Genomic DNA, 26,510 nt, shown 5'->3' on the forward strand with positions numbered 1-26,510 from the left:
TGGCAAAAATACTAGAGTGGTTTGGCTTTTCCTTTTCCAATTCATATTTACATTTGAGGAACTGAAGCAAACAGATTGGGTTTGAACTCATGAAGATGAGTCTTCCTTGTTGCCAAGTATAGTGCTCCATCCACTAGGCCAAATTTATTTTTTTCCAGTATATATTCGTTCAGCTCCTGCCTTCACTCAGGAATAAAAAGATCTTTACAAAAATTGCAATCTGCTATGGTCAGATTCTATTGTGTTCCGTTTGGGACAATATCACATGTTGGAAAGTTGATGACAAGAGGGCTGAGAGTCTGGTAGTATCTGAAAACTGTCGAGTTCGAAACTATTAAGGGGCCCCTCTTATTCAAATTTTTTGAAGAGATTAAATCTGGCGGGGAGTTGGGTTAGGAAGAGGAGAGAAGCAAGCTAGGGAATTCAGTGGAAGCAGCTCTGGACTCCTTATGACACTTAGTAGCTCTTGTTGATTGGCCAACAAAATGTCTCAGGCAAAGGAATCACTTCCCTAATAATCATCATGGTCTTTGAGAATAAAGGACAAATAACAACTAGCTATGTGACCCTGGACAAATTACTTAATTTTTCTTAGCTTTAGTTTTCTCATCTGTAAAATGGGGATGACAATTGTATATAATCTTCCAGAGTTGAGGATCTCATTTTACATGAGACATGTAAAATGCTTTGAAAATCTTTAAAACTTGTTATTAGACTTTGTACCTCCAGGGGGCAGAATTACATCAGATAAATGTTATAAAGAAAGCTTTTCATGGTAGAATGGATTATGGGAGAATTTTAATTTTGTTGTCTTTTGTTGTCTACCTACTAATGAATCCTTCCCTGCACAGAAAAACAAAAGTCAAAGTTCTACTAAGAATCATTCACTTTTAAGCCCTCTCTTTACTTGGAGAAGAAAGATGCGATTCTGTTTAGATTAGTGTTTAGTTTGCATTGTGTCCCAACTAAAATCCCACATCTAGCTTGGTGTATGTGGGGGCGGGGAATGGGAGTATGCACACAAACTTGCACTCTTGGAAGTGCATGTTTGCATGTTAAATCTCCTGTTATATTGCAAGCTCCTTGAGAACAGGAACTGTCTTTCTGCTCTTTTTTCTTTAATCTCCACAAGTGGTGCAGTGCTTAGCATATAGATGTTTAATGAATGCTGATTGATTGGGTATACCATTTTCCAGATTATTTTAAAGATGTGACCCAGATAGTCAAGTTACTTTGCCTATCATGTAACTTGTTAATTGTAAGGCCAGTTCTGAGCTCCTGTCCCCTTTTATTTAAAGAAATAATGTTACCTAGTCATAGATTCATCATTAAACTTCTTAGATCTTTCCTCGTTTTACAACAAATGAGGAAGTTGAGAACTAGAGAATTTGAGTCACATAGGGAAAACTAACTCAATTTGCCTAGCACCTGTACCATGGATTATCCACTCTGCCTTTCAGGGATTAGGTTAAGTATACAATTGTAGTAAAGAAAAAAAACCTGCTTGGAATATTACTATAGTAAACATTATTAATTATTTGATTAAGAATTTGGATATGAACCTAAGTCTATGATTCAAAACCCAGTGATCTTTCCATACACTCTACTGCCTTCCTCCTGATTCAGAGACTTTCCATTCTCCCACTATTTCCTCCTTCATAACCTTCTCCTTGCCTAAGCAAATCCCCCTTTAAAGTTCCCTCCTTCTCCAAGAGACCTATCCCCATTATCAACTTCCCACCCCCCCTTTAGTATTCATCTTTTTTGTTTTTATTATTAAAGCTTTTTATTTACAAAGCCATATGCACGGGTAATTTTTCCAACATTGACCCTTGCATAATCTTTTGTTCTAAATTTTCTCCTCCTTCCCACCCCCTCCCCTAGCTGGCAGGTAGTTTATCTTCTTTATATACTTATTAATAACTCATATTCTTAACCTCATCTAATCTAACTGTCCCTATTAAGTAGAAGAAATTCAGATTTATATCTCTTCTTCCTTTCTTAAAACTTCATAGTGTTTTCATGTCCTCTTTTCTCATTTACTTCTTAACACTCTCCAGTTAGGGGGGAGAATTGAGGGAATCAACTGCTTTTTGGACAAGAATGTATACCTCATTATACTTCTCTCTCCTCCTCCCCCCTCCCCCCAGTTCTTCACTTTCCTGTTGCTATTGAGGGTACTAACATCGTTCCATGGAGGTACAAGCTTGGGTATAGAGCCTTGAAACCTGTTTCATCATCACCCTCATTCACTCCATATTGACACTCTTGTCAAATCTTGTTTTCACCTTCACAATATGTTGAATATACATCCTCTCTTTTCACCCGTTAGCATATTACAGGTTTTCATTACTTTTCTGGGCTTCTGCAGCCGTTTCATTAGTCAGTTTGCTTCAAGTCTCTTTTAGCACTGTAATATATCTTTCATTTAGCTACCAAAATGATTTGCCTAAAACACAGTTTTGACTATTTCCATTTTTCTGTCCTACATTCCCTTCCTTACCCTCACATCAGTAAACTTCAATGGTTCCTTGTTAGCTCCAGAATCAAAAATAAAATTTTCTGTTTGACATTTTGGAAGTGGCTAGGTGATTCAGTGGGTAAAGCACTGGGCCTAGAATCAGGCAGACACATAAGTTCACATCTAGCCTCAGAAACTAGCTGTGTGACCCTGAGCAAATCACTTATAACATCTGTTTGCCTCAATTCACTAGAGAAGGAAATGGCAAACCATTCCAATAATCTTTGCCAAGAAAACTCCATGGACATCATTGGCATGCTGTGGTCCATGAGATCATGAAATGGAAGACATGACTGAACGAAAATCATTCTTGCAAAACTTTGTGTTCCAAATTTTTTCCCCTTTCCTTCCCTCATAAGCCCTCCTTGAGACATTGTATTATATTATGTGATCCATCAAGTAATACAATATACGTTAAACTTGTGTAGTTTTTCTAAACATATTTCTGTATTTATCATGTGCACAAGAAAAATCAGATCAAAAAGAAAAAAATGAAGGAAAAAAAAGTTCGGTTTTTAAAATTAAGGGAAAAGTTATAAGATTTAGCCATTTTGATCTTTAAGTAAATTTCAAGAAATTATGTTTTCACCCTGAACTTTGGGGGCAGGGAGCAATTAAATGTTTATCAAAGTAAGAAAGTGAGAATTTCTCTTAGACAACACTCCCAACAGAAGGTTTTTCCAGACTAAAATAGTACCTTTCCTTGAAAAAGATAATGTAATTAGGGATATTCTTTCTTTGGAATGATTTTGTTTTATCTTTTATAAAGTTTTCTTTAAACTTGTTTTATCTCAAACAGTTCCTCTTGTTCATCACCCTTCATAAGATTTTACAGATTAGTTTATATTTAACTTGATGCCTTGGGCACCTAAATCTGTTGCTATTTGGCATTTTAGAATCAGTTTTAGGATCAGAAATAATTAACTCAAAACTATTAAGTGATTGAAAATAAAGAATTGGAAATCAACATTATCATTAACTATAATAATTTAACCAATGTAAATTAATTGGCACAACAAGAAGACTAAAAAAATTCAGCATCTTAGATGTCAGTAAACTTCTTCATGAGCAGTATCATTTCACAAAGCAGAGAAAAGCAGTGAAGAATAAAATCAAGTTTAAAGCCAATCTTAAGGGCTTTAAGAGAGAGTGGATAGAGTCAGGAAAACTCTTTTTCCTGAATTCAAATCTAACCTCAGATACTAGTTGTGTGACCTGGGCAAGTCACAACCATTTGTTTCCTCTATAAAATGAACCGAAGAAGGAACCATTTCAATATCTTTGCCAAAAAAAAACCCAGTGGGATTAGGAAGAAATAGCAAAGAGTGTTTATAATGAAATGAGGACTATACACAGAAGGAAATTGTTAAAAATTTGCAAAAGTCATTTTTACAAATTTTTTTCCTATGTCTAGGACTATGGAGCCATCACACATATCCACAAATCTGCTATATTTTACTACCCCTTTAATGTGAAATCCAGGAGTTTGGATTCTTCTAAAATGGTAGAAAACCCTGCACATGTGGAACAAAGTCAAGAAAAACAACCAGACTTTACCAAACTTATATGGAGATCATATATATATATATAAAAATCATATATCACTAGAGCAATATAGTACAGTTTTTCCTCAAGTTTCTAAACTTTCCTCTTAGCATCCAAAGTAGTCAAAGTCTTTTGGCTTATATGCCATTTAGGTATGTCTTGATCCCTATGGCCTCCATTAAGATGCAGTGAAGTGGCTGTGGGCCTTGGATTAGTTTTTTACCAACTCAGATCATTTCCCATTTTTTGGATCTCAGTTACTTTATAAGTTCCCTTTCAGCTCTAAAATTCTGAGTGCTTTTTTTTTTTTTTGAAGCAGACTGTGAAGTAAAGTGTGATCTTTTAGAAATCAACTTTTGATTAAGCACACTGAATGAGAGTGGGAGGCATTTTGCCAGCTAATCTGTGCTACTTGCTAAGAAAATGATGGGAAGAGAGCCCTTAGATATCTCTCTCTTTCTCTCTCTCTCTCTCTCTCTCTCTCTCTCTCTCTCTCTCTCTCTCTCTCTCTCTCCTCTTCTCTTCTCTTTCTTTTCCCCATCCTTTTCTCTTTCTCCTTCCCTTTTTCCTGTTCTCCTTCCTTTTTTCTCACTCTCCCTCATCTCTCCTCTCCCTTGTTTTTCCCTCCCTCCTTCTCCCTCTCTCCTCCTTTCTCTCTTTTTATTTGTTTTTTGTAGTTTCTCCTAGGACTTGAATTTCTTGGAATTTTTGTATGTTTGGACTTTTTTTTTTTTTTATCACTTCTAACAAGATGAGAACTCTTCTTTTCTTCTATCTGGCCAGGGAACTCTGCCTCATAGACTTTAACCCTTAGTGAATCCTCTGAAGAGAAGATTATCCAACTTTGTAGGGTGTGTTCTGTCCCTATTTACTTTACCCCCTTATCCCACCTACTCTTTCATGCTAAAACATTAAAATAGTTCCTCAGAATTGGAGCAAGGCTATTTGGACTTTGGTCTAGGCACAATTCAGTTTTAGAAATTAAATGTAACAAGTAAATTCTCAGACCAGGATCTCAGATTGATAATGTGGTGAACTTTGTGTCTTTTAAATAAAATTATTAGATTACCTCTATTACAAGGAAAGGATAAAACTTAACTTTACCACAGGAATCCAGCTTTATTGATTAATGTAGGCCTTAGCAACTATGTGAGAAATGATACTCTCTACTGAAAAAAACTGAAATTTTCATTTGCTATTGGGTGTGACTTTTTAGTGTCATCTATGTCAAGCACAGAAATGTTTTTGGAATCAAAACTAAAATTATTTCTGGATGTTCTACTTTTTATTTCTTATCTGTTCTCTTTCAGCCTACATAATAGAGATATTAAGATTATTCATATGTTGTCACATAGTAAACATGAACTCTGTCATAAGGAGAAACCTTCCAAAAAACTGTCTAGAAATGAAGCAGTCTGCCCAGGAATTCATGAGTTCCCCTTCACTTAGAGATCTTTGAAACTTATGAGGGTAGTTGTAGAAGAGATTTCTGGTCAGATTTGAATTGGAATAAATGTTCTTTGATGTTCTATTTAGGGGATTCTGCTAATTGGTCTGTCCAAAATGCACACAGATAATTAGCCTTGAAGTAATTTGAAAAGGAAGAGAACTTCAAAACCATGGAGAATCAGCATGGTTTTATGGAGGTGATCTTACCTTGAGTTGATCTTTGAAGGAAGTCAGAGATTCTGAGAACCAAAGATGGGACACGGTGTAGGAATGGAAGATGGTCTATACAAATCACCAGATAAAGAAGTGGGATGTAGAGTTTGCAAGTGTTTTAGGGCAGTTTTTCTAGAGCCCAGAATACATAAAAGGGAGTAATGAAATGATGAACCAGGTCAGGTTTCCAGATTGAGAAATTTTTTGTAAATCCTAGAGGTAATGAATGGGGAGGAGGGGACACCATTGAAGGGTTTTGATAATGGGGAAAGAGAATGGGGGAATTATATATATATATATATATATATATATATATATATATATATATAAAATAACTATTACAGTACCAGGCACTATGCAGGGTGCTTTTTTACAAATATTATATTATTTGATCATCACAACAGTTATGCATTCCAACTGATAAATGATCAAAAGATTTGATTTGTGCTCAAAGGGCTATGTGAATCCTGTGACATAACGACACCATTACTACAAAAGAGGTTCAAAGAAAGGAAGAAAGAAGGGGAAATGACCCATATGTGCAAAAACATATTCAAAGCTGCTCTTAGGGCAAAAAAAAAAAAAAAAAAAGAAAAACATTGAGGAGATACCTATCAGTTGGGGAATGGCTCAATAAAGTGTTGTGTGTGTTTGTGATGGAATATTACTGTTCTATGGGAAATGATGAGCAGGACACTCACAAAAAAAGAAAAACAACCAAAAAAAAAAACCTACCTGGAAAGTTCTCCAGGAACTCAAGCAAAGTGAATTGTACTGTACTCAAAGTAATAGCAATGTTCTGGGATGACCAGCTGTAAATGATTTTGCTTTTCTCAGCAATATAATGATCTAAGCCTACTCTGAAGAACTTATGAAAAATCTTCTATACCTAGAGAAGGATTGTGTGTGAATACAGATTGAAGCATTCTCTCTTTTTTATTAACTTTATTTTTTTTTTGAGGGTTTTTATTTTCATTAACATGGGAAATCTGTTTTTTTTCTCCCCACAACATGATTTTTATGGAAATGTTTTGCATAACTTACTTCACATGTGGTTTCTTAATTTTGAGTAGGGATAAGAGAGAGAAACTAGAACTCTAAAAAAATTAAAAACAAATGAAAGGTAGGTGCTATTATCATCTCCATTTTACAATCGAGGAAACTGAAGTTAAGCAACTTGCCCAGGGTCATAAAGCTAGTGAGTGTCTGTTTGACCTCAGGTCTTCTGGACTCCAAGCCCAGCACTTTATCCACTGGCCCACCAACTGTTTTTTAGAGATATGATCAGACTTGTGCCTTAGGAAGATTCTTTTTGCAGGTGTGTGGAGTTGTTTTGGAGATGAGAGTAGTAAAGACTTTTGATAAATGTCTTTATCATAAGTTCAGGCAAGAGGTGATAGAATATTAGCTATGCAAGTGAAGGGAGAAGCAAAATTGGTGTCATCCAAGCCTAGGAATTATTTGTTTTGAACCTGATCGCTGATGCCTTCCATATAAGTAGGGAAATTTTGGAGGCAGGGACAGGTTCAGGAGGGAAATTAGTCTTTTGAACATCTTGCAGAAGATAGTCTATTCTCAGGGCACTCATTGCCTTTCTCATCATATTTTCCAAGTACCCAAATACTACTCATTTTTTCCTGAAATATGCTTTCTGTATTACTGTTACAGTGACTGCCTGCCATTAGTTGGTCTTCCCCCCCCTCCCCCAGATGCCCTTTTCTTTGCTTTTTCCTCCCCATCACCTCAATTCTGCCCATCCTTCAAAATCCAGTTAAGGCATTAAGTCATGCCTAGAAAAATGTCAGGAAAGGAAACAAAGGTGATTATAGAGAAAAAATAAAAATGGTGTTTCCTGAGCTGTTCCCACTTTCACAAGACCTCAGTCCTGGTGTTTCACAGTATATAAGCCAATGATTCATTTGTTGCCATTAGACAGTACGACATCTCTCAGTAGTTCTCACTTCCTCTTTTTGATGAATACTAATTGAGATTATAAGACTTGTTGGGAGGAATGGGGGAAGAAGTTCCTTTGTCTTTCTCAATAATTCCCTTTCCCTCTAGGGCAAACTGGCCTCCTTTTTTCTATCCAGAGTTGAAGCTTTGAGCCCTCAACTCCAGCAGGTAAAAGGGTTGTGGGAAGGACATAAAAATGGAAGTTGGAAAGGGTGGTGTGGGTATATAGAAAAGGCTAGATTTTCCTTGCCCTAAACTTTATGGCAATCATATAGAATACATGGGTCCCAGTATTGGGATGATTCTGTGTCTTTGCCTATTCGGATCTCCTCCTTAAATTTTCTTGCTTCTGGCTTTATTCTAGTTTTAAGATTTGTTTCTCCCTCCTACCAACCACATAAACACCTCTACCTATTTCCTTGTCTCTTCCCCTATTTATGTCTGTCTTCTGAGCTCATGTGTCTTGGTCTTCCTTTCTTCCTTTGTTTCCTTTAGGTTTAGAATCGATTTTCCACCACCATCCCCCACCCTCATTCCATGTTTCTCACTGGTACTTGGGGAGGATCACAGAGTGATTCCCTTGGGTGACCTAGTTCCTGACTCTCCTCCCTACTGTAGTTGGCGTGTGAGTGTTACTCGAGGTTGCCTGCCCTGGGGGCTGGCTTCTCCCAGGGCCTGAAGCACACAGAGAGCTGGGAACAAGAGTTACATTGTCTACTGGCCTCTCTACATGGCCTTTTGGGGGCCCTCTACGAGGGTGCTGAGACTGGTATGGTTGGGTCAGGATTAGTGGCGGGGAGAATGCTGGGGTTGGTAGGGTTTGATTGCTATGGTCCTTGGGAAGGTGGTGATAAGAAGGGTGGGGAGGAGGGAGATTGATTCCAGAATGGTATGGTTAAGAGGTGGGGGATGACAGACAAGGGGTCATTCATTCATTAATTATCTCTTGCTTACTGTGGGTAAGCACCTTATGGTAAATAAGGCATAAATAAATAAATCTCTGTGGGATCTGGGAAAACTTGAAGCTCTGATTTTTTTTTTTTTTTTTTTGAAAGAAACAGAACAGAGCATGTGTGAAGGATGAACCATGTGCCTGCTTTGGGCATGAGTAGAGGAGTAACTGAGCAGGGTGGGGTTAGTCTGGGTTAAATTTTTGGGAAAGATGGAACAGCTTGGCAAAGGGATGACCAAAGGTAGGAAGTTTATTAGCTGTCACTTTGTATATTTGTGTGTGTGTGTATATATATATGTTTGTATATCCAGCCCCAATACAATATGAAGGTCCTGGAGTGGAGCTGCTGCTGCCACCTCCTGCTGATAATGATGTTCATGGTCTTCTCCAGCTTCGACAAAGGTTTTCAGGGCTGGCCCGATGTCTGGGGCTCATGCTCAGGTGTGGGAAAGGGAATAACATGGTATAGGGAGGTGGAAATGGGGGGATATGATACGGGTTGGAATGGGGGGATAGGATATGGGTTGAAAAGGGGAGGACCTTGAAAGAGGCAGAGTGAGACTCTGAGTCAGGAGGGATTAGAATTCATCTCTAGCTCAGGTGTCTTTAGGGGTGATGAAGACATAAGAAATGATAGGGCCAGTTATTTGGAGAGTCTAGATCTTATGGGATCTTCTCTCTGTCTTTACTTCCAGCTCAGAATTTGGGGCACCAGTGTCTGTACCAGTACAAGACATCCTGGACATTATCTGCCGGACTCTCAGTGTTAGTGGCAAGAACATTGTAAGTGAAGAATTACTCACTATATCTCCATAGACTACCTTTGCTGTCCTCACCTACCCTGGGATCCCCCTACTCCCTAAGAATCAGGACTTTTTATTTTCTCTTGACTTCTTCTCCAAAAATGCCTGTATCTTTTCACTTTTCCTTATCTCCTTTCTTCTTTGTGTCCATACCCATTTGCCTCCCACCTCCCTGCCCTACTCCCAGCCTGCCCTTGCCCCATGAACATACTGATTTCTCTCCTGACCAGAGCTGGCTGGGGGATGGTCCTTTAAGGCTACTGCTGTTGCCCTCTATCCATCTGGAGGCCCTGGAACTGCTCTCTGCCCTTATCCTTTCGTGAGTGTGATTGGGGAGGGGGGAGTTGTTGAGGGAGTTGTAAAGTGATCTCAGTGTTCATATTCTCCCCTCACTCTTCCAGGTGTGGGAGTCGACTTGTTCGATTTGGGGGGCTTATCTGCCGCCTGCTTCCCCAGGTCCTTAACACCTGGAGTGCTGGGCGAGATCCCCTTCCACCAGGCCAGGAGAGACCCTATAGGTAATGAAACTTTAGGAGTGTTGTACTAGCATTGGGAAGAATTGATGGGGTATAAGAAGTAGTCAAATGAGAATTTCGTGAGGAGTGGATTCTAAGAGAGGAGAGAAAAGACTCCTTTCATACCCATAACTCCTTCTCTCTTTGTCTCCCAGTGCAGTTCGGGCGAAGGTGTACTCAGTGCTGGAACTATGGGTACAGACCTGTGGGGCTGGGGCTGGGATACTCCAAGGGGGAGCTCAGTCTGAGGCTCTGCTTACTCATCTGCTTAGTGACATCTTCCCACCTGCTGATGCCCTCAAGGTGAGGCCTGAGTTTTCAACCTCATTCTCTCCCAAACACTCTCCCCTACTCTACCTGCTTTGTTCCTCTCCTCCTTAACTCAACCTGTTCCCTTCCTCCATTTTATTTATCATACTTTCTAACTTAACACACCAATAATACTCTTCCTGCTCCCTCCCCCACTCCTGTCCCCAAGCTTCGTGGTCCCCGGGTCACCCAAGATGGAGGATTGCAGTCTGGGAAGCCTAGTGCCCCCAAGAAACTAAAGTTGGACTCAGGGGAAGCTGTGGTCCCACCCATGCACAGGAAGGGAGATAGCAATGCCAACAGTGACGTCTGTACCACTGCCTTGAGAGGTGAGGCTTTATGACAGCACTAGGAGAAATATTCTCTAATTTGGAGTCAGCCCAGTTTCGCTCACATGAACCCCTTCCCATCCTCCCAGGTTTGAGCCGGACCATCCTCATGTGCGGGCCCCTCATCAAGGAAGAGACTCACAGAGTTGGTTCCCTGCATCAGATCTTGGATTTGGGGGGAGAGGGGAGGAGGTGAAGGGTTGAAGCCTTGTAATGTTGGTGACTGGGGTGCTGGCCTTTTCTCCCCTCCTCTCCCTGTCTTTGGTGGTACAGTCGAGGGAGGAGAGGGAGTCGGGGGTGGGGGGCTTTGTCGTTTAGTGTATGACCTCTCTTTTTGACTCCCCCAGCGACTCCATGAGCTGACATTGCCCATGGTAATGGGTACCCAACAGGGTGAGATTCCTGGAGGTTCTCCCTATACCAGTGCTCGATGTCGCCGAGAGCTCTATCGCTTGCTACTTGCTCTGTTGCTGGCACCAGCACCACAATGTCCTCCCCCCCTCACCTGTGCCCTGCAAGCCTTCTCCCTTGGCCAGCGTGAGGAGAACCTTGAGGTACTACCACAGAATGCCCTCACTTTTCTGGGACAGAATTCCTTCTCTTCTAGCCTCTGACCTAAGTTTCTGCCTATCTTTAGGAAACCTAGTCTATCTGTGGATTCTGCTTCTCTTTTTGCTTTTTTCTGTATCACATCTCAGGTCTTCCCTTGCCCTGAAGTTCATCTCCTACTTTACTCCTTTTCTGGTCCCTTTCCTGGCTTAGCTTCTTTTAGATTTTTCCTGCCTTTCTCTTCTCTTCCATCATGCTATTAATAATCCCCATTTTTTCTCTTTGCCCTTCTCTAGGTCTCTTCCTTCTGCTCTGAGGCATTAGTGACCTGTGCTGCCCTGGCCCACCCAAGAGTTCCTCCTCTCCAGTCCCCAGGTCCCTCCAGTCCCCCTACTGTTCCCCCAACTCAGCCTGAGCCCCCTTCCCCCTTCCGGGCCCCACCTTTCCATCCCCCTGGTCCTCGGCCCCCAACTTCTGCCACAGCTAACCACCTGGGCCTCCCTGTCCCAGGCTTAGTGTCTGTGCCCCCCCGACTTCTTGCTGGCCCTGAAAACCATCGGGCAGCCTTTAATGAGGATTCTACCCCAGCCCCTGCTGGGACATCCCCACCTTCCCAGCCCCCAGAGGAGGCCTTTGGAGGAAGGCCTCCTCGACCAGCGTTTGTTCATTATGAGAAGGAGGAGACATCGGATGTGGAGATCTCTCTGGAGAGTGACTCAGATGATAGTGTGGTGATTGTGCCAGAGGGGTTACTGCCCCTGCCCCCTGCACCTCCCCAGGGTGGCACACCACCCCCAGCACTGCCTGTCGTTGCTACTGCTGCCTCCCCACCCCTGCCACCCAAAGAAGAGCCTGAGGAGCTGCCCCCTGCCCCTGGACCCCTGCCACCTCCACCAGGGCCTGGACCCCTCCCACCACCCCAGCTAGTGGCTGAAGGGACAGCTGGTGGGGGACCCCCTCCACTGGAAGAAGACCTAACGGTTATCAACATTAACAGCAGTGATGAGGAAGAAGAGGAGGAGGAAGAAGAGGAAGAAGAGGAGGAAGAGGAGGACTTCCCAGAGGAAGAAGAGGAGGATGAGGAGGAAGAATATTTTGAAGAGGAGGAAGAAGAGGAAGAAGAATTTGAAGAGGAGTTTGAGGAAGAAGAAGAAGGAGAGCTGGAGGAAGAGGAGGAAGAGGAGGAGGAAGAGGAAGAAGAGGAAGAACTAGAGGAAGTAGAATTTGAACCAGCAGAGGGTGAGGTAGAAGATAGGGGAGCCCCTCTCCCAGATTCTTCCCCCCTTCCTCCTCCCTCAGAGCCTCCCAAGGAAGAACCAGAGCCTGGTCTCCTGATGGAAGTAGAAGAACCCAGTGCAGAGGATGAAAAGGAGGGGGGGGGTGCCCCTGCCCTGGCCCTCGAGGCTTCACCCTCTCAAGGAGAAAGGGAGCAGGAAGGTAGAACAGATGTACCAGAAGCACCCCCTGCTGAAGAGCTGGCTGGAAATGAGCCCCCTGTCTTAAGTGAGGAGGGGACTGATGGGAGGGGCAATCAAGAACCTCCCCTAGCCAAGGGTGCTGAGACCACAGTGACAGAGAGTGAAACGGAACCCTTGGGGGAGGTAAGAGGGACGAACACGGGAGGGGAGTACGGGTGGGGGGTGGCGGAGAAAGCGGCCGTTTCCCAGGCTGGTTGTGGCTCCCCGCCTTACCTGTGCCTTTTGTCTGTGCCTCTCTGCCTCCAGAAGGAACAGGATGACACAGCCGCTATGCTGGCCGATTTCATTGACTGCCCGCCTGATGAAGAGAAGCCAACACCTCTACCAGAGCCTGATTCTTAGCATCCCCTCCACACTCATACCTCCCAGGTTTTCAAATTAAATAAAGTCATTATCTGTATATCAGCCATAGCCTCTGCTTTTCCTTTTGCCTGCTGCAGCCCAAACATTTTGTCTTAGAAGGCAATTCATGCTTGGTGGGGAGGGACGTTGGCCTTCTGTCTCCTTCTGCATTCTTCTCTTTCTTTCATTCTTCCTCTTCTCTCCCTCTTCCGATCATCTCTGTGGAAACCAAAGCTCAGCAGCTTCATCTTTGCTTTCTCATCCATAGATGTCCTGGTCTCTAAATGACAATATCAACATTTTATAAAATGCTTTTAGAATTCATAGCCATCGTTTTAACCTTCATAACGGTAATGAAAGGACCACAATATTACCTTGGACAACTTGGTTTGGGGGGAAGGGGTCAGTACTTTTGTTTCCATTTTGCAGAAATGAAAACTGAGACCCAGAGGAGAAATGACATAAAGGAGAAAGAAGATTCCCCAGGCAATCGAGGCATATGTCGTACCAAGGTTCACTAACTTGGGCTAGATGTGAAGAGTGATGATGGGTCAGCGTGCAAACTTGTATAAGACAAACTTCTTTGTTTAAATAACTTAATATGGTCGGGTAGAGGACATGATATTTCATCTGAAATGGTTGGTAATATTTGGGTTAGCCATAGAGTGTTAAAGCTGTCTAGGACCCTGGAATGATGCGGTCTACCCCCCAGGGTTATTAGAAAGCAGAATGAAGAGAAGTAAGGTGATTGAGCCAAGGTTACAAGTGGTAGAGCCAAGATTTGAATCCAGGTCCTCAACTCCAGTATTCCTTTCAGGCAATATATTATATCCCCAACTGGATTTCCATTTAGGGAATAGATTTGGAGTCTGAAAGGGGATGACAGTTGAAGTTTATAAGACATGAAAAGAATGAATGGGTTAGAGATGATGGAATTCCAGTGTATGAGTGTAACCTCCACTCCCAACTGTTGTGCACCTGGATAAATGCTGTTCATTTCTTCAGAGCTGCTGACAGTCCGGGGGTTCCTCACCAGGCAGAAAATCTAGCAATGACTAAAGAATTTGGAGACCCAGATTCCCAGTCCTTTTGACTGTTGTCAAACAACAAGGTTGTACATCCTTAGATAAAGTACTTTAAATTCTCATCATCTTCATGTTGAACTAGATCTATATCTCAAGTGTCTCATAGCTCAGATTTAATAAACTCAGTGATCTTCTTCACCCACATTCTGCCAAGTTTGGTCCCTTTTAGCTGCCCTTCCAGATCTGATGGGTCTGTCCCAGTGGGTGCATGTGTCTATCTAAAATTTTGTAGAAATTGGGTGTCAGGTGGTTTGCACAGGAATTGTTCAGAAGCAAATTGTTGTATGGCAAAGAGCACTAGATTTTTTAGAGTTGCAAAACCAGAGGTCAGATCCCAGTTAACTTCACAAATTATTACTGTGTACATGGAAATGTCACTTTATTTTTTGGGCCTCAATTTATTAATATGTAAAATGAGCAAGCTGTACTAAATTACCAGCTTGGGGTACAGAAATGAGTAGAGGGAAGAGCTTCTAACTCCAGATCTGGTATCCTGGGATCATTAGTTTCAGATTTTCTTTTATTGGACTGAAAGCAATCCACCCATTGTTTCTATTCCTGTAGCAAAGCAAGAATCTGCTCCTATCAGGTCCTTGCCTAAATCTTCTAATTTCCAGACTAAAGATTCTTAGTTTCTTCAACTGATTCTCAAGTGTCACATACTCTTTATTTTGTCAGTGTCCATATAATACAGTGCCTAAAAAATAATCTAAATGCTCTATCCAGAGCTTTGTATGCTTTGACCTGGGCTAAGTAAGAGCACTATGATCTTTATATTGAATTGTGTAATGGTTATGTTTTGGGGGGGAATGGAAAGGTATCCAAAATATGTTTGTCTCTTCATTGTCACACTATTGACTCATAAATTTCCTGAAAAGGCCTTTATTTATATGAACCCTTTGCCTAACCCCAACTCCTCTATGTTGTCTTGATGTAGTTGAGGTATTTTGTTTTCAGATCCAAGTGGAGAACTTTACATTTATCCCTATTAAATCTCATCTTACTGTATTTGACCCCATTGTTCTAGTTTTGAAAATCCTGACTCCTTTATCCAGTGCAAAGTATCCCTTTTCAGCTTTTTGTCATCTACAGATTTGACTAGTAGCCATATATTTCTTCATTTAGATAAAAATGCTAAACAAAAAAGTGAAGGGGAGATCCTTGAATACTTTGTGTTAGGACAGCTAATTTTTGCTTTTGAACCTCCTAAGGTGGGCCTTCACCCTGACATCAGATTTCCAGGAAAAATTACAGTACTTGTTCACATGTGAGATTTCTCACAACAGATTTTTTAAAAATTAATTTTATAGGTGAGAGATTTTTCTGATGGCCCCTAATTCATCCTTAGTTGAAGGATGGAATTAGATCCCTGAGAAAGGAGATACCTTGTGAAAGTCAGATGGTAAAGCTTTCCTGGAAAGCAGAGGATAGCTAGAGAGCAGAAAAGGAGCTTACCTGTTCACCTTTCAATATTAACTTATTCTTATTAAGTATTACAGGAGGAAGCATGTTTTTTTTTAAAACTTTACTGGATTTATTAATTTTTTATTATAGCTTTTTATTTACAAAACATATGAATGGGTAGTTTTTCAACTTTGACCCTTGCAAAACCTTCTGTTCCAACTTTTCCTCTCCTTCCTCCCACCACCTCCCTTAGATGGCAGGTAATCCAATACTTGTTAAATATGTTAAAGTATATGTTAAATACAATATATGTATATATATTTATACAGTTCTCTTGCTGCTCAAGGAAGATCAGATTTAGAAAGAAGGTTAAAAAAACCTGAGAAGGAAAACAAAAATGCAAGCAAGCAATAACAGAAAGAGTGGAAATGCTATGTTGTGGTCCGCACTCATTTTCCAGTGTTCTTTCTCTGGGTGTAGCTGATTCTCTTCATTACTGAACAATTGGAACTAGTTTGTATCATCTCATTGTTGAAGAGGGCCATGTCCATCAGAATTGATCATCATATAGTCTTATTGTCATGTATAATGATCTCATTTCCTGGTCATTTCCCTTAGCATCAGTTCATGTAAGTCTCTCCAAAGCCTCTCTGAAATCATCCTGCTGTTCATTTCTTACAAAACAGTAATACTCTGTACCATTCATATAACAACTCAGCCGTTCTCCAATTGATTCAATTTCCCCTTTCTAGTCACTACAAAGAGGGCTGCTACAAACATTCTTGCACATACTGGTCCCTTTCCCTTCTTTAAAATCTCTTTGGGATATAGACCCAGTAGTAACACTGCTGGATCAAAGGGTATGCACAGTTTGATAACTATTTGAGCATAGTTCCAAATCACTTTCCAGAATGGCTGGATGTGTTCACAATTCCACCAACAATGTATCAGGGTCCCAGTTTTCCCCCATCCCTTCCAACATTCATCATTATATTTTCGTGTCATTCTAGCCAATCTGACAGGTGTGTGTAATGGTATCTCAGAGTTATCTTAATTTGCATTTCTCTGATCAATAATGATTTAGAGCACTTTTTCATATGACTAGAAATAGTTTCAATTTCTTCATCTGAAAATTGTTCATATCCTTTGACTATCAGTTGGAGAATGGCTTGATTTCTTATAAATTTGAGTCAATTATATATTTTGGAAATGAGGCCTTTATCAGAACCTTTGACTGTAAAAATGTTTTCATTTTATTGGGGAAGTATGTTTTAGTGCACTAATAGAAAACTGGTCTAGAGTCTACTACTTGGCTTCAAGTCCTGCCTTTCACAAATTGGCTGTTTGACCTTAGGAAAATCACCACATTTCTGTATTCCAGCCAACTCTCTAAAAAGATATGGTAGAAACTTTCCCCATCAGTGATGAAATCATAGGTTTGGATTATAGAGGGTCATAGTGGGGAAATTCTGGGTAAGGTATGGGACCCTTCAGCCCAGAGGGAACCTGCTAACAATGTCTGGTTTGGCTCCCTATCTCCCCTAAGGGCTCTCGGCCTTTCTGAGAAGTCAGGGGGCGGTGACAACCTGTGTTGAGATTGAAGCAGAGTGATAGCCGGTGGAAGAGTGATACCAGGTGGCAAATTACATACAACAGCAAGTTCTTTATGTGGTCCCACGTGCTATGTTGTTTTTCTTTCATTATATAAAGGGGACAGACCTTGAAATAAACGAACTCCATTTTTCCACCATCATCAGGACTCCCGCCTCATCACTTCTCCACTAGGATGATATATTTTAATACCCCCAGCATGGGGGCTCTAGAAAGCAAGGGTATGTTTTGTTACCCCAACTTGGGGGCTCTAGAAAGCAGGACACAATATTGGACCAAAACGAAGTCCCAAAATAACACCAAACTGGGTGATAAGTTATTTCTAGATTGTTGAAGTGCAAGACATACCAATGCCCTCTAAATTCAGAACCCTGATATACTGTCCCAAGCTTTCATGGGCTATTCCCACGAACTAAAAAGTAGGCAACTAGCTTTGTCCCTGAAATTCCTTCCCAGACTGGAGAATTGAGTAGGAATAGGAAACAGAAGAATTTAACTGAGGTCCCTAGGCTAAGATCACTTTCCCCTCAACCATCTTGGGAGATGAGGTAACAGTTCAGAGTTCCCTCCTACCCCCATGCCTCTCTCTATAATGGCACAAATGATAGAATCACAATCCACTACTGCCAAGAAAGAGGAGATTCTCCTCCAAAAACTGGGTCCCTGGACTCACAGACTTCCACTGTCAGTCACCCCTTCCTTTCTCCTTAAAAGAACAAGCTCAGCTATACCCCCCAGATAGCATTTGTCCAGTTTTCTTCCTCACTATAACTAGATAGATTCCCCACACAGATTAAGCTTTTTGCAGTTTCCAGTCTCTTCTAGTAGTATTTCAAGGTTCTTTTCAATAACTAGTCCAATTCAGTCTTTTCCTCTGAAATTTTTCTAGACACTACAAAAGATAAAATTTCCTCTTCACAACTAGCCAGACACCATCTTGATACTTACCTTAGATTTTGACTACAGAATTTTCTTGCCTAAGTCATATCCCATGACCTGAATCTGAGGGTGACTCCTCTGAGTTTCTGCTATTTTTTCAGTCTTTCACAATAATCTAAGACCTTTTTTATTTCTTTCCAATTTGATGCTTTTGTGTGCTTTCTCAAGATCTGGTTTCTCTACCCCAAATTTTTTTTTCCAAAATTTCAACTACAGTCTCACCCCCTACCATTCTCTGATTTTACCAGATAGTGCCAGCTTTGGTCCCTTTTTTTTTTTTTTTTGCTCCCCCCTCCACCAGAGCAAACCTTAGAGTTTTGGGGGTTTTGTTTTAGTTTGAATTTGTGGTTTCATTAGAGAATTTTGGATGAGTCAACTCCCTACTGATGCAGATAAGCATTTTTAGTCTTTAAAAGAGTAGCCTGGGAAACTAAGTTTCTGGGTCACACAGCCAGTAAGTGTCAGAGGCAGGATTTGAACCCGTTTTTTTGGCCAAGGCAAAAGCATTTTTATTACTCTACATCCTCAGACTGGTATTATTGTCTATCCATATGTGTTGAAGGAAAAGGGGTCTTTTTTTTTTGTCACATTTTCCCCTTCTGGTGCTGTGCCCAGAGCACCAGAGATCCAGTCCCTGGATTTAGACAGTTCATACTGTCTAAATGAGGGGGTGAGAAAGATGCTAAATTGTCCAGGGATAAAGAAGGATAGATATGAAGGAGAAGCATAAAACATTCATAAGGACTGTACCTTAGGGGCAGCTAGATGGTGCAGTGGATCAATCATGGACCCTGGATTCAGGAGGACTTGAGATGAAAGCTGGTGTCAGACACTTAATACTTACTAGCTGTGTGACCCTGGGAAAATCGCTTAACATGTGTCAGGTTCTCTTGGCCCTCAAGGAATGCTATGCCTGTGTCTCCTTCCTTAGACCTCCTTTATTCTACAAAGGCTAGACCAGTGAAATTTCATATGACAATAATCTTTGGAGCCAAATTTAATGCTTTTTAATTAATGTTTTTAATTTAATAGTATTTTATTTTTTCCAATTATATGTAAAGATATTTTAAAAGCATTCATTTTAATAAGATTTTGAGTTCCAGATTTTTTCTCTTTCCTCCTTTACCTCTCACCTCTCTAAAACAGCAAGCAATCTGATATAGCTTATACATATACAATCATTTTAAACATTTTCATATTAGTCATGTTATGAAAGAAAAAATCAGAATAAAAGGGAAAAATCACTAGAAAGAAAAGACAAACAAAAAAGGTGAAAATAGTATGCTTCAATCTGCATTCAGTCTCCATAGTTCTCTGGATATAGATGGTGTTTTCTATCCCAAGTCTATTGGAATTGTCTTGAATCAATGTATTGTTGAAAAGACTTAAGTCTATCATAGTTGATTATCATCACATAGTCTTGCTGTTACTGTGTACAATGTTCTTCTTGTTCTACTCACTTCACTCAACATCAGTCCATGTAAGTTTTTCCAGGATTTTCTGAAATGAGCCTGCTCATCATTTCTTACAGAACAATAATATTCCATTTATATACCATAACTTTTTTAGCCCTTCTCCAATTGATGGGCTAATTTCTAATTCCTTGTCACCACAAAAAGAGACACTACAAACATTTTTGCACATATGGGTCCTTTTCCCTCCTTTATGATCTCTTTGGGATACAGACCCAGTGGTGACACTGCTGAATCAAAACTGCAGTTTTATAATTTTTTGGGCATTGTTCCAAATTGTTCTCCAGAATAGCTGGATGAGTTCACAACTCCATTTATAATGCATTAGTGTTCCAGTTTTCTCACATCCCTTCCAAAATTCATCTTTATCTTTTTCTGTCATATTACCAGTTTTATATTTCTTAGGAGAAATTCTCATCTTGTTTTCTCCCTTATCTTTTCTCTTTGTTTCCCATTATTGTCTCCATTTTTTCCTTCCTGTCACACCACATTTCTTTGTATCCTCTCTCTAGTCTTTCTTGACTTTCTTTTTTGATTCTTCCCAAATTTTCTTTTCTCTTATAACATGCCTTATCTAACAGGTACTTTTAGATAGATCTCTAATGCCCCACCTCAATTTTCTGATGGATTAGATTTCTACCTTTGTGGAGAGTATGATGATAATGGCTATGACTGGGCAATGACTTTACTCCCCTGTCTTCAACTGGGGAATTGCCATATCTACCACATATATATTTGCAGTTGAAGAATATAAAACTACTTTCCCTAAATAAGAGTTAAGGGGAGGATAAAGACGACATTTGGAGGGGAAGGAGAGAAGAGGAGAAAGGAATTATTTAGCTTCCTCTATATACCATACATTTATTTCACAAATAATAATCACAAATAGGAAGCAAATATTTATCAAAGCAAGCAAGTAAAATAGTAATCGTGGAAGCTACAAATTAGCTAACAGAATACACTAGAGTAAAGGGGACTTTACAATCCAGGAGGGAGATAAAATCACAGTTTAACTGGGAAGAGAATGATTTCACTCAGAAATCTGCTCCCAGCAGTGTTTGGGGGTCATAGAAACTGGGAATGAGTGTACGCGTTGATGTGCTGGTTTTCCCCCCAGGACCTATGACTTTAGAGATCTCCCACTCACCATTCATAATCCCATAATCTCAATCTCTCTCTCTCTCTCTCTCTCTCTCTCTCTCTCTGTCTCTGTCTTTCCCAGAAATCTCTCCATCAATCAGGAGTAACATTTTCCTACATGTATGCAATGGCACACAGCTGTCCTTCAGGAGATGAACAAACCCACTTTAGGTGGAGTAGGGCTACACTCTTATGTAGAGGCTTCCTCAACTGTCTGGAGAGCCATTCGAGGTACTCTGAGTCAGTATTCACGCAGAACCATTGCTCATGCTCCCACTTGGGGAAGGCCAGGGGAGCAATTAGTTCAACACAAAAGTATTAGCTAGATAGTAAGAACAGTTTTTGGAAAATATTTCTCCTATAAAACCAGGGAACAGTCCCTGACAAGTAGGTAGATCTTCAGGAGGAAGAGTGGACATATGTAAATGACACATGTGGTATAGGCCTAGAAGGAAAGGGAGGCTATAGCTATGAACGTTCCTTTAATATCATAGATCACAATCCATCTCTGCTTATCTTATTATGCTCCTTTTGTCCATGTCCTACCAGTTGAGCACTCTGGCTGTCTACCTGTCAGGTGCCATCATTTTTTCTGTCATAAAAGTCCTTGATTACATCTTTTACATCTGCTCTTCTTGGTCCCCTATATATGTCACTCTCTGTTCACATTTCACCCTGCACTTCTGTGATATTTTTAATTCCTCAAACACTTTTATATTCTGTATTTTGCTATTATATCAGCAACACCAATAGAAGGATGTGATTTTAAAGAAAAAAAAAAAGCTTTTATGAGAAGCTTGAGACCATTGAGAGAGCTTTGCAATTTCCCAAAGGCAAATTCATTGTTGTAATTTGTAGCTCTCTCTATTTACTGTCTCTCTCTATACTGTCTGACACAGTTATACTTATTGAAGGACAAGATCAATGGGTTCCATTCCAAATGCATATTATAATTGGGGCAATAGGCATTCCTCATCCACTTGTGTTTTGTTTTGTTTTGTTTTTTTCCTATGTAGATCATCAGGCCAAATGCTTTTGAAGGATTTCTTCTAGGAGTCCCTGCAATATGTTTTGACCATATACATACATCTGAACGACCTCACCAAGCCCAGGAAATCTCACCATGTTTCCTCCCCCATAGTGCTAAACCACTTTGGTGAGCAATTTACCTTTTTATGCCTCATCTGATGTTTATGATTTGAAGATTGATAAATAATAGGTTTGTTACTTGTTATAAAGAATTCAGAATGATTATGATGGATAGATAGAGATATGTTGTGGTAAAAAAGCATGGCAAAATAATGTTTTGATCTATCCAGTCAAATGCTTTTCATTATCGTAATTAACAAAAACAGGCTCATTTAGTCTACATCTTTTGGTTTATTGTGAAATGGGAAGAAGGTAAAAGTTCTTGTTTCTTCATTGAAGATGCCCTTGATTCATGCTTCAGTGACTCTCAAAAGGATTGTGTATGGATAAAGAGTAGGTCTATAATTAATGATGGGCTTGACCACATCTTTTTAGTTTAAGACTTTTTCTATACCATTTTCTCCCTTGTATACCTTCTATAGTAGACCCAGAACATTTAATCTAATCTAACTGCTTTTCTTTCTTTGGCCACTTCTGGTACTGTGAATAATGTTAGAGAAGGGGGAGAAGGAAAGAGGAACAAACTTTTATTAAGTGAATACTATGTGACATTAGAGAAGAGAGAGGAGGAAAGAGGAACAAACATTCATTAAGTAAATACTAAGTGCTTTACATCTCAGGTGATATTCATAAAAACTTTGGGAGAAGTTGCTGTGACTGAAATTTGACCAGTCATACAGCTAAGAAGTGTCTGAACTCAGGTCTTCTGACTCCAACTTAACATTCTGTCCAGTTCATTACTTAGCTGCTTCTAGGAATCCAATAGGGATGGGGTCATTAGCCCTGATGGAGAAAATAGTTTATTATTTAAAGTTATTATGTTTAATGGGTTTTATAAATATTTCCCATTTTCTTCTGTTAATCCTTCAATTTTTTTTTTTTTAACAAAAGTTTTTGTTTTATGAACTAGAAAACTATCAACACAAACATTTTCTTATAAGGCCAGAAAAAAAAGTCTTATTAATTGGTTAATCTATTATACCTACTTGTTTTTTAAAATACATATTAACATGCATAGAGTAGTATTGACATTGCCCTGCTTCTTTTTGTTCCTTTCTGAACTTCCTTCTTCTGTGAATTTTAAAATAATTCATTGAGGTTTTGCAAGGGCTAATGTTGCAAGGGCTAATTGTCCATGGATAGGCTTTGAAAAATAAAAAGCTTTAATAAAAAAAAAATTACAGGAAAAAAAGTTCATTGCTATTTTTTGGTTTGTTTTTAATCAATATTCTGCTATCCCCCTCCCAACTCTCCCACCACCAAATTAAAACCCTCCTTTATTATACATAAAAATAATCAAGGAAAATAGTTTGTGCTGTGTCATTTGGGTCTAAAAATGTATGATTTTTCCTCCATCACCTCTACACTAATTGGAGATGCTTCATCATCAGCCTTGTGGAGTTCTGATTAGTCATTGCATTGGTCAAAAGTATGTGTGGGGTGTGTGTGTGTGTGTGTGTGTGTGTGTGTGTGTGTGTTTGTGTGTTTCCCCCAAGTACATGTTAAAACAATTTTTAACATTTGGGTTGTTTTTGGTTGTTTTTTTTTTTTTTTTTTTGAGTTTTGAGTTCTAGATTCTATCCCCCCTTACCTTTCTTCCCCCTTCCTCTCCCCCCAAACAGGAAGCAATTTGATATAGGTTAAACATGTGCAATTCCTTCTAAACATATTTCCATATCCATCATACTATGCAAAAAAAAATCAGATGAAAAGGAAAAAAATATGAAAAAAGGAAAAAACAAACAAAAACCAAAAAAGTGAAAATACTATACTTTAATCCACATTCAGTTCTCTCTGTGTATACAGATGGCACTTATCACAAGTCTATTGGAACTGCCTTGAATCATCTCACTGTTAAGAAGAAGCAAATCCATTACATAATTTTTTTATTGATTATCACATAATCTTGTTACTGTATATATACAGTGTTCTCTCGCTTCTGCTCATTTAGCATCATCTATTCATGTAAATCTTTCCAGGATTTTCTGAAATCAATCTATTCACCAATTTTTATAGAGCAATAATTCTCCATTACATTCATATATCATAACTTATTCCGCCATTCCCCAACTGATGGGCATCCATTCAGTTTCCAATTCCTGCCACTACAAAAACTACAAACATTTTTGCACCTGTGAGTCCTTATCCCTCTTGTATGATCTCTTTAGGATACAGAACCAGTAGAGATATTACTGGATCAAAAAGATATGCATAGTTCCAAATCGCTCTCCAGAATGGTTGGATCGTTTCACATTCTCCACCAACAAATACTTGTTATTTCTTAAAGCAATATACCATTGCAACCATATCCCACAGTTTGCTTAATTATTTCCCTATTGATTTGGCATCCCCTCTATTTCCAATTCTTAGCCACCACAATAAGAGCTACTATAAATATTTTTGTACAAATAGGTCCTTTCCTCTTTCTTTTGATGTCATTGGGATATAGACCTAGCAGAAATATTGTGCAGAGTATGCAGTTTTAAAAGCCCTTTGGCATAGTCATTGGCCAGAGTTTATAAGTATTTAAAATAGTTTTCCTAGTTCTGATCACTTCATTCATCACTTCTGATAGGTTTTTCTGAACCTGTCATTTTTATCATTTCTTATGAGGCAATAATATTGCATTATATATGTCCACATCATAATTTGTTTAACTATTCCCCAGTTTATGAAGTACCCATTTTATTTACAGATCTTTGGTACAACAAAAAATACTGCTATAGATATTTTTAGACATATGGATCTTTTCCTCTGTCTTTGATCTCTGTGGGTTATATGCATAGTAGAAGTATCCCTAGATCTAAAGGCATATAAAGTTTAGTCACTAGATACAGTCCCAAACTGATTTCTAGAATGGGTTAGACCACTGTACAAATCTACCAACAATGTATTAGTATGTATTTCCTCCCTAGTCCTCCAACAATTGTCATTTTTCTTTTTTTTTGGTCACTTTTGATAATTTGCTAGCAGAACTTACTGTATTTATTTACATTTCTCTTATATTGTTAGTAATTGGAGCATTTATTCAAAGTATGGTTATTGATAGTTTGGCAGCTAGGTGGTACATTGAATATGTGATGAGGCCTAGAATCAAGACGACCTAAATGCAGCCTTAGTTACTTCCTACTTTGTTGGGTAGCCACTTAATATCTGCTGCCTCAACTTCTCCCACAATAAAATGAGGACTTTTCTTCCAGGGTTATTGGAAAGATTAAATAAGACATTATTAAGTACTTACCACAGTATCTGGAACATGGCAGTTGCTTAATAAATGCTTTTTACCTTCCCTTCTCTTCCCTTAAAAAACTGCCTGCTTGTATCGTTTAAGCATTTAAATACTGGAGAATAGCTCTTATTCTTATATATTTATATCAGTTCCTACATATCTGTTATCAGATCTTTATTAGAGAAATTTGCTGAAAAGATTTTTTTCCTAGTTAACTCTCCCTTCTAATATTAATTATTTTTTTTTGTTCATGCAAAACCTTTTCAATTTTATGTTATCAAAATTGTCTAATTTGTCTTCTGTGATCATATTATCATGTCATAGGTCAATAAATTTCTCCCTATTCATAAGTATAAATAACATTTTCTTCCCATCTTCTATAATTTATGACATGACCCTTTATTCATTAGGTGCTTATTGTGGCAAATGGTATTAGATATTGATTTATGCCTAATTTTTCTCAGAGTGCTTTACAGATTTTCCAGAATTTTTTGTAGAATTATATGAGTCCTTACCCCAGTTGTATGCATACTTGGGTTTATTGAAAAATATGTACTTGTGTTCTGATCAACTATTTAAATTTTTAACCAGTACCAAATTGTTTTGATGTTTTCTGCTATCCAGTGTAGTTTGAGACTTGTTATTGCTGGTATATAGTTCTATAAAGTATCTCTTTAGCAGTTTGATTGGCATGGCATTAAATCTGTTAATTAATTTAGGCAGTATTGTAATAGGAGCAAAGCCCAATAATTATCAATTAATTCTCCAATTATTTTAATTTTACTTTATTTCTGCAAAGAATGTTCTGTAATTTTATTAATATAATTCCTATGTGTGTATTCATAACTGGACTCCCAGTTTAAAATTTTTTTAACGATTTTGAATGGGATTTCTTTTTCTTTGTTGAAATTTTTTTGTAATGAACCAAAAAATTGTTGATTGTAAAGTATTTTATATCCTGTATATCCTTTACTAAAATTAGGCCATTAATTTTTAGTTGGATTTTTAGGATTACAGAGCAAAAATATATTTCTGGGTTTAAAATGTTGCTTTATTTTATTCTTGCCATGTTTCTGGTCTTGAAAGTGCCAAGAAGATATACATCCTTAAAGTCATTAATTCTTCTCGAAAAATGTCTGTGATTGTTAGAGCTTGATTAATAATCAGATCAATATTATGGTCTTCTATCTCCTGTATAATTAAGGAATATACACCTCCTTTCTCAAAGAAGAGTCAGGGAACCAAATGTGAAGGAAGGGACACTAGCGTGATTTTTTAGGAGGTATTAGGAGCAGCACTGATCAACTATACTTCCTTTAAGTCACAGAAAGAGGTAAAAATGGGATCCACACACATATAACAAGTGTAATATTCACAAAATAAATTTATCAAGGATTTCCTTATTCTCACACATACAGAAATCTTAAAGCTTAAAGGTTCAAAGATGTGTTTATTCTTTCAGGAAAGTTGAAGAAATTATTTATATTAAATGAAATTACAGGGTAAACAGCCATTGTCTGGCC

The 26,510-nt window shown here is 39.0% G+C and overlaps 1 protein-coding gene across 1 annotated transcript in view; it reads left to right on the forward strand.

Moving 5' to 3' along the window:
• PELP1 (proline, glutamate and leucine rich protein 1) overlaps positions 1-13,021 on the forward strand; it is a 32,840-nt gene extending 19,819 nt beyond the window's left edge. The window contains exons 6-17 of the mRNA XM_031965392.1: positions 7,790-7,849; positions 8,300-8,450; positions 8,945-9,074; positions 9,329-9,416; positions 9,667-9,755; positions 9,838-9,954; positions 10,107-10,254; positions 10,430-10,589; positions 10,679-10,734; positions 10,937-11,143; positions 11,435-12,739; positions 12,863-13,021. Of these exons, the coding sequence (XP_031821252.1) occupies positions 7,790-7,849; positions 8,300-8,450; positions 8,945-9,074; positions 9,329-9,416; positions 9,667-9,755; positions 9,838-9,954; positions 10,107-10,254; positions 10,430-10,589; positions 10,679-10,734; positions 10,937-11,143; positions 11,435-12,739; positions 12,863-12,958 (2,607 nt within the window). The 3' untranslated portion in view covers positions 12,959-13,021. The remainder of the gene's footprint in view (positions 1-7,789; positions 7,850-8,299; positions 8,451-8,944; positions 9,075-9,328; positions 9,417-9,666; positions 9,756-9,837; positions 9,955-10,106; positions 10,255-10,429; positions 10,590-10,678; positions 10,735-10,936; positions 11,144-11,434; positions 12,740-12,862) is intronic.
• The last annotated feature ends 13,489 nt before the right edge of the window (positions 13,022-26,510 follow it).

The sequence above is a fragment of the Sarcophilus harrisii genome, chromosome 4 (assembly GCF_902635505.1).
Source record: "Sarcophilus harrisii chromosome 4, mSarHar1.11, whole genome shotgun sequence".
NCBI classification, from domain to species: Eukaryota; Metazoa; Chordata; class Mammalia; order Dasyuromorphia; family Dasyuridae; genus Sarcophilus; species Sarcophilus harrisii.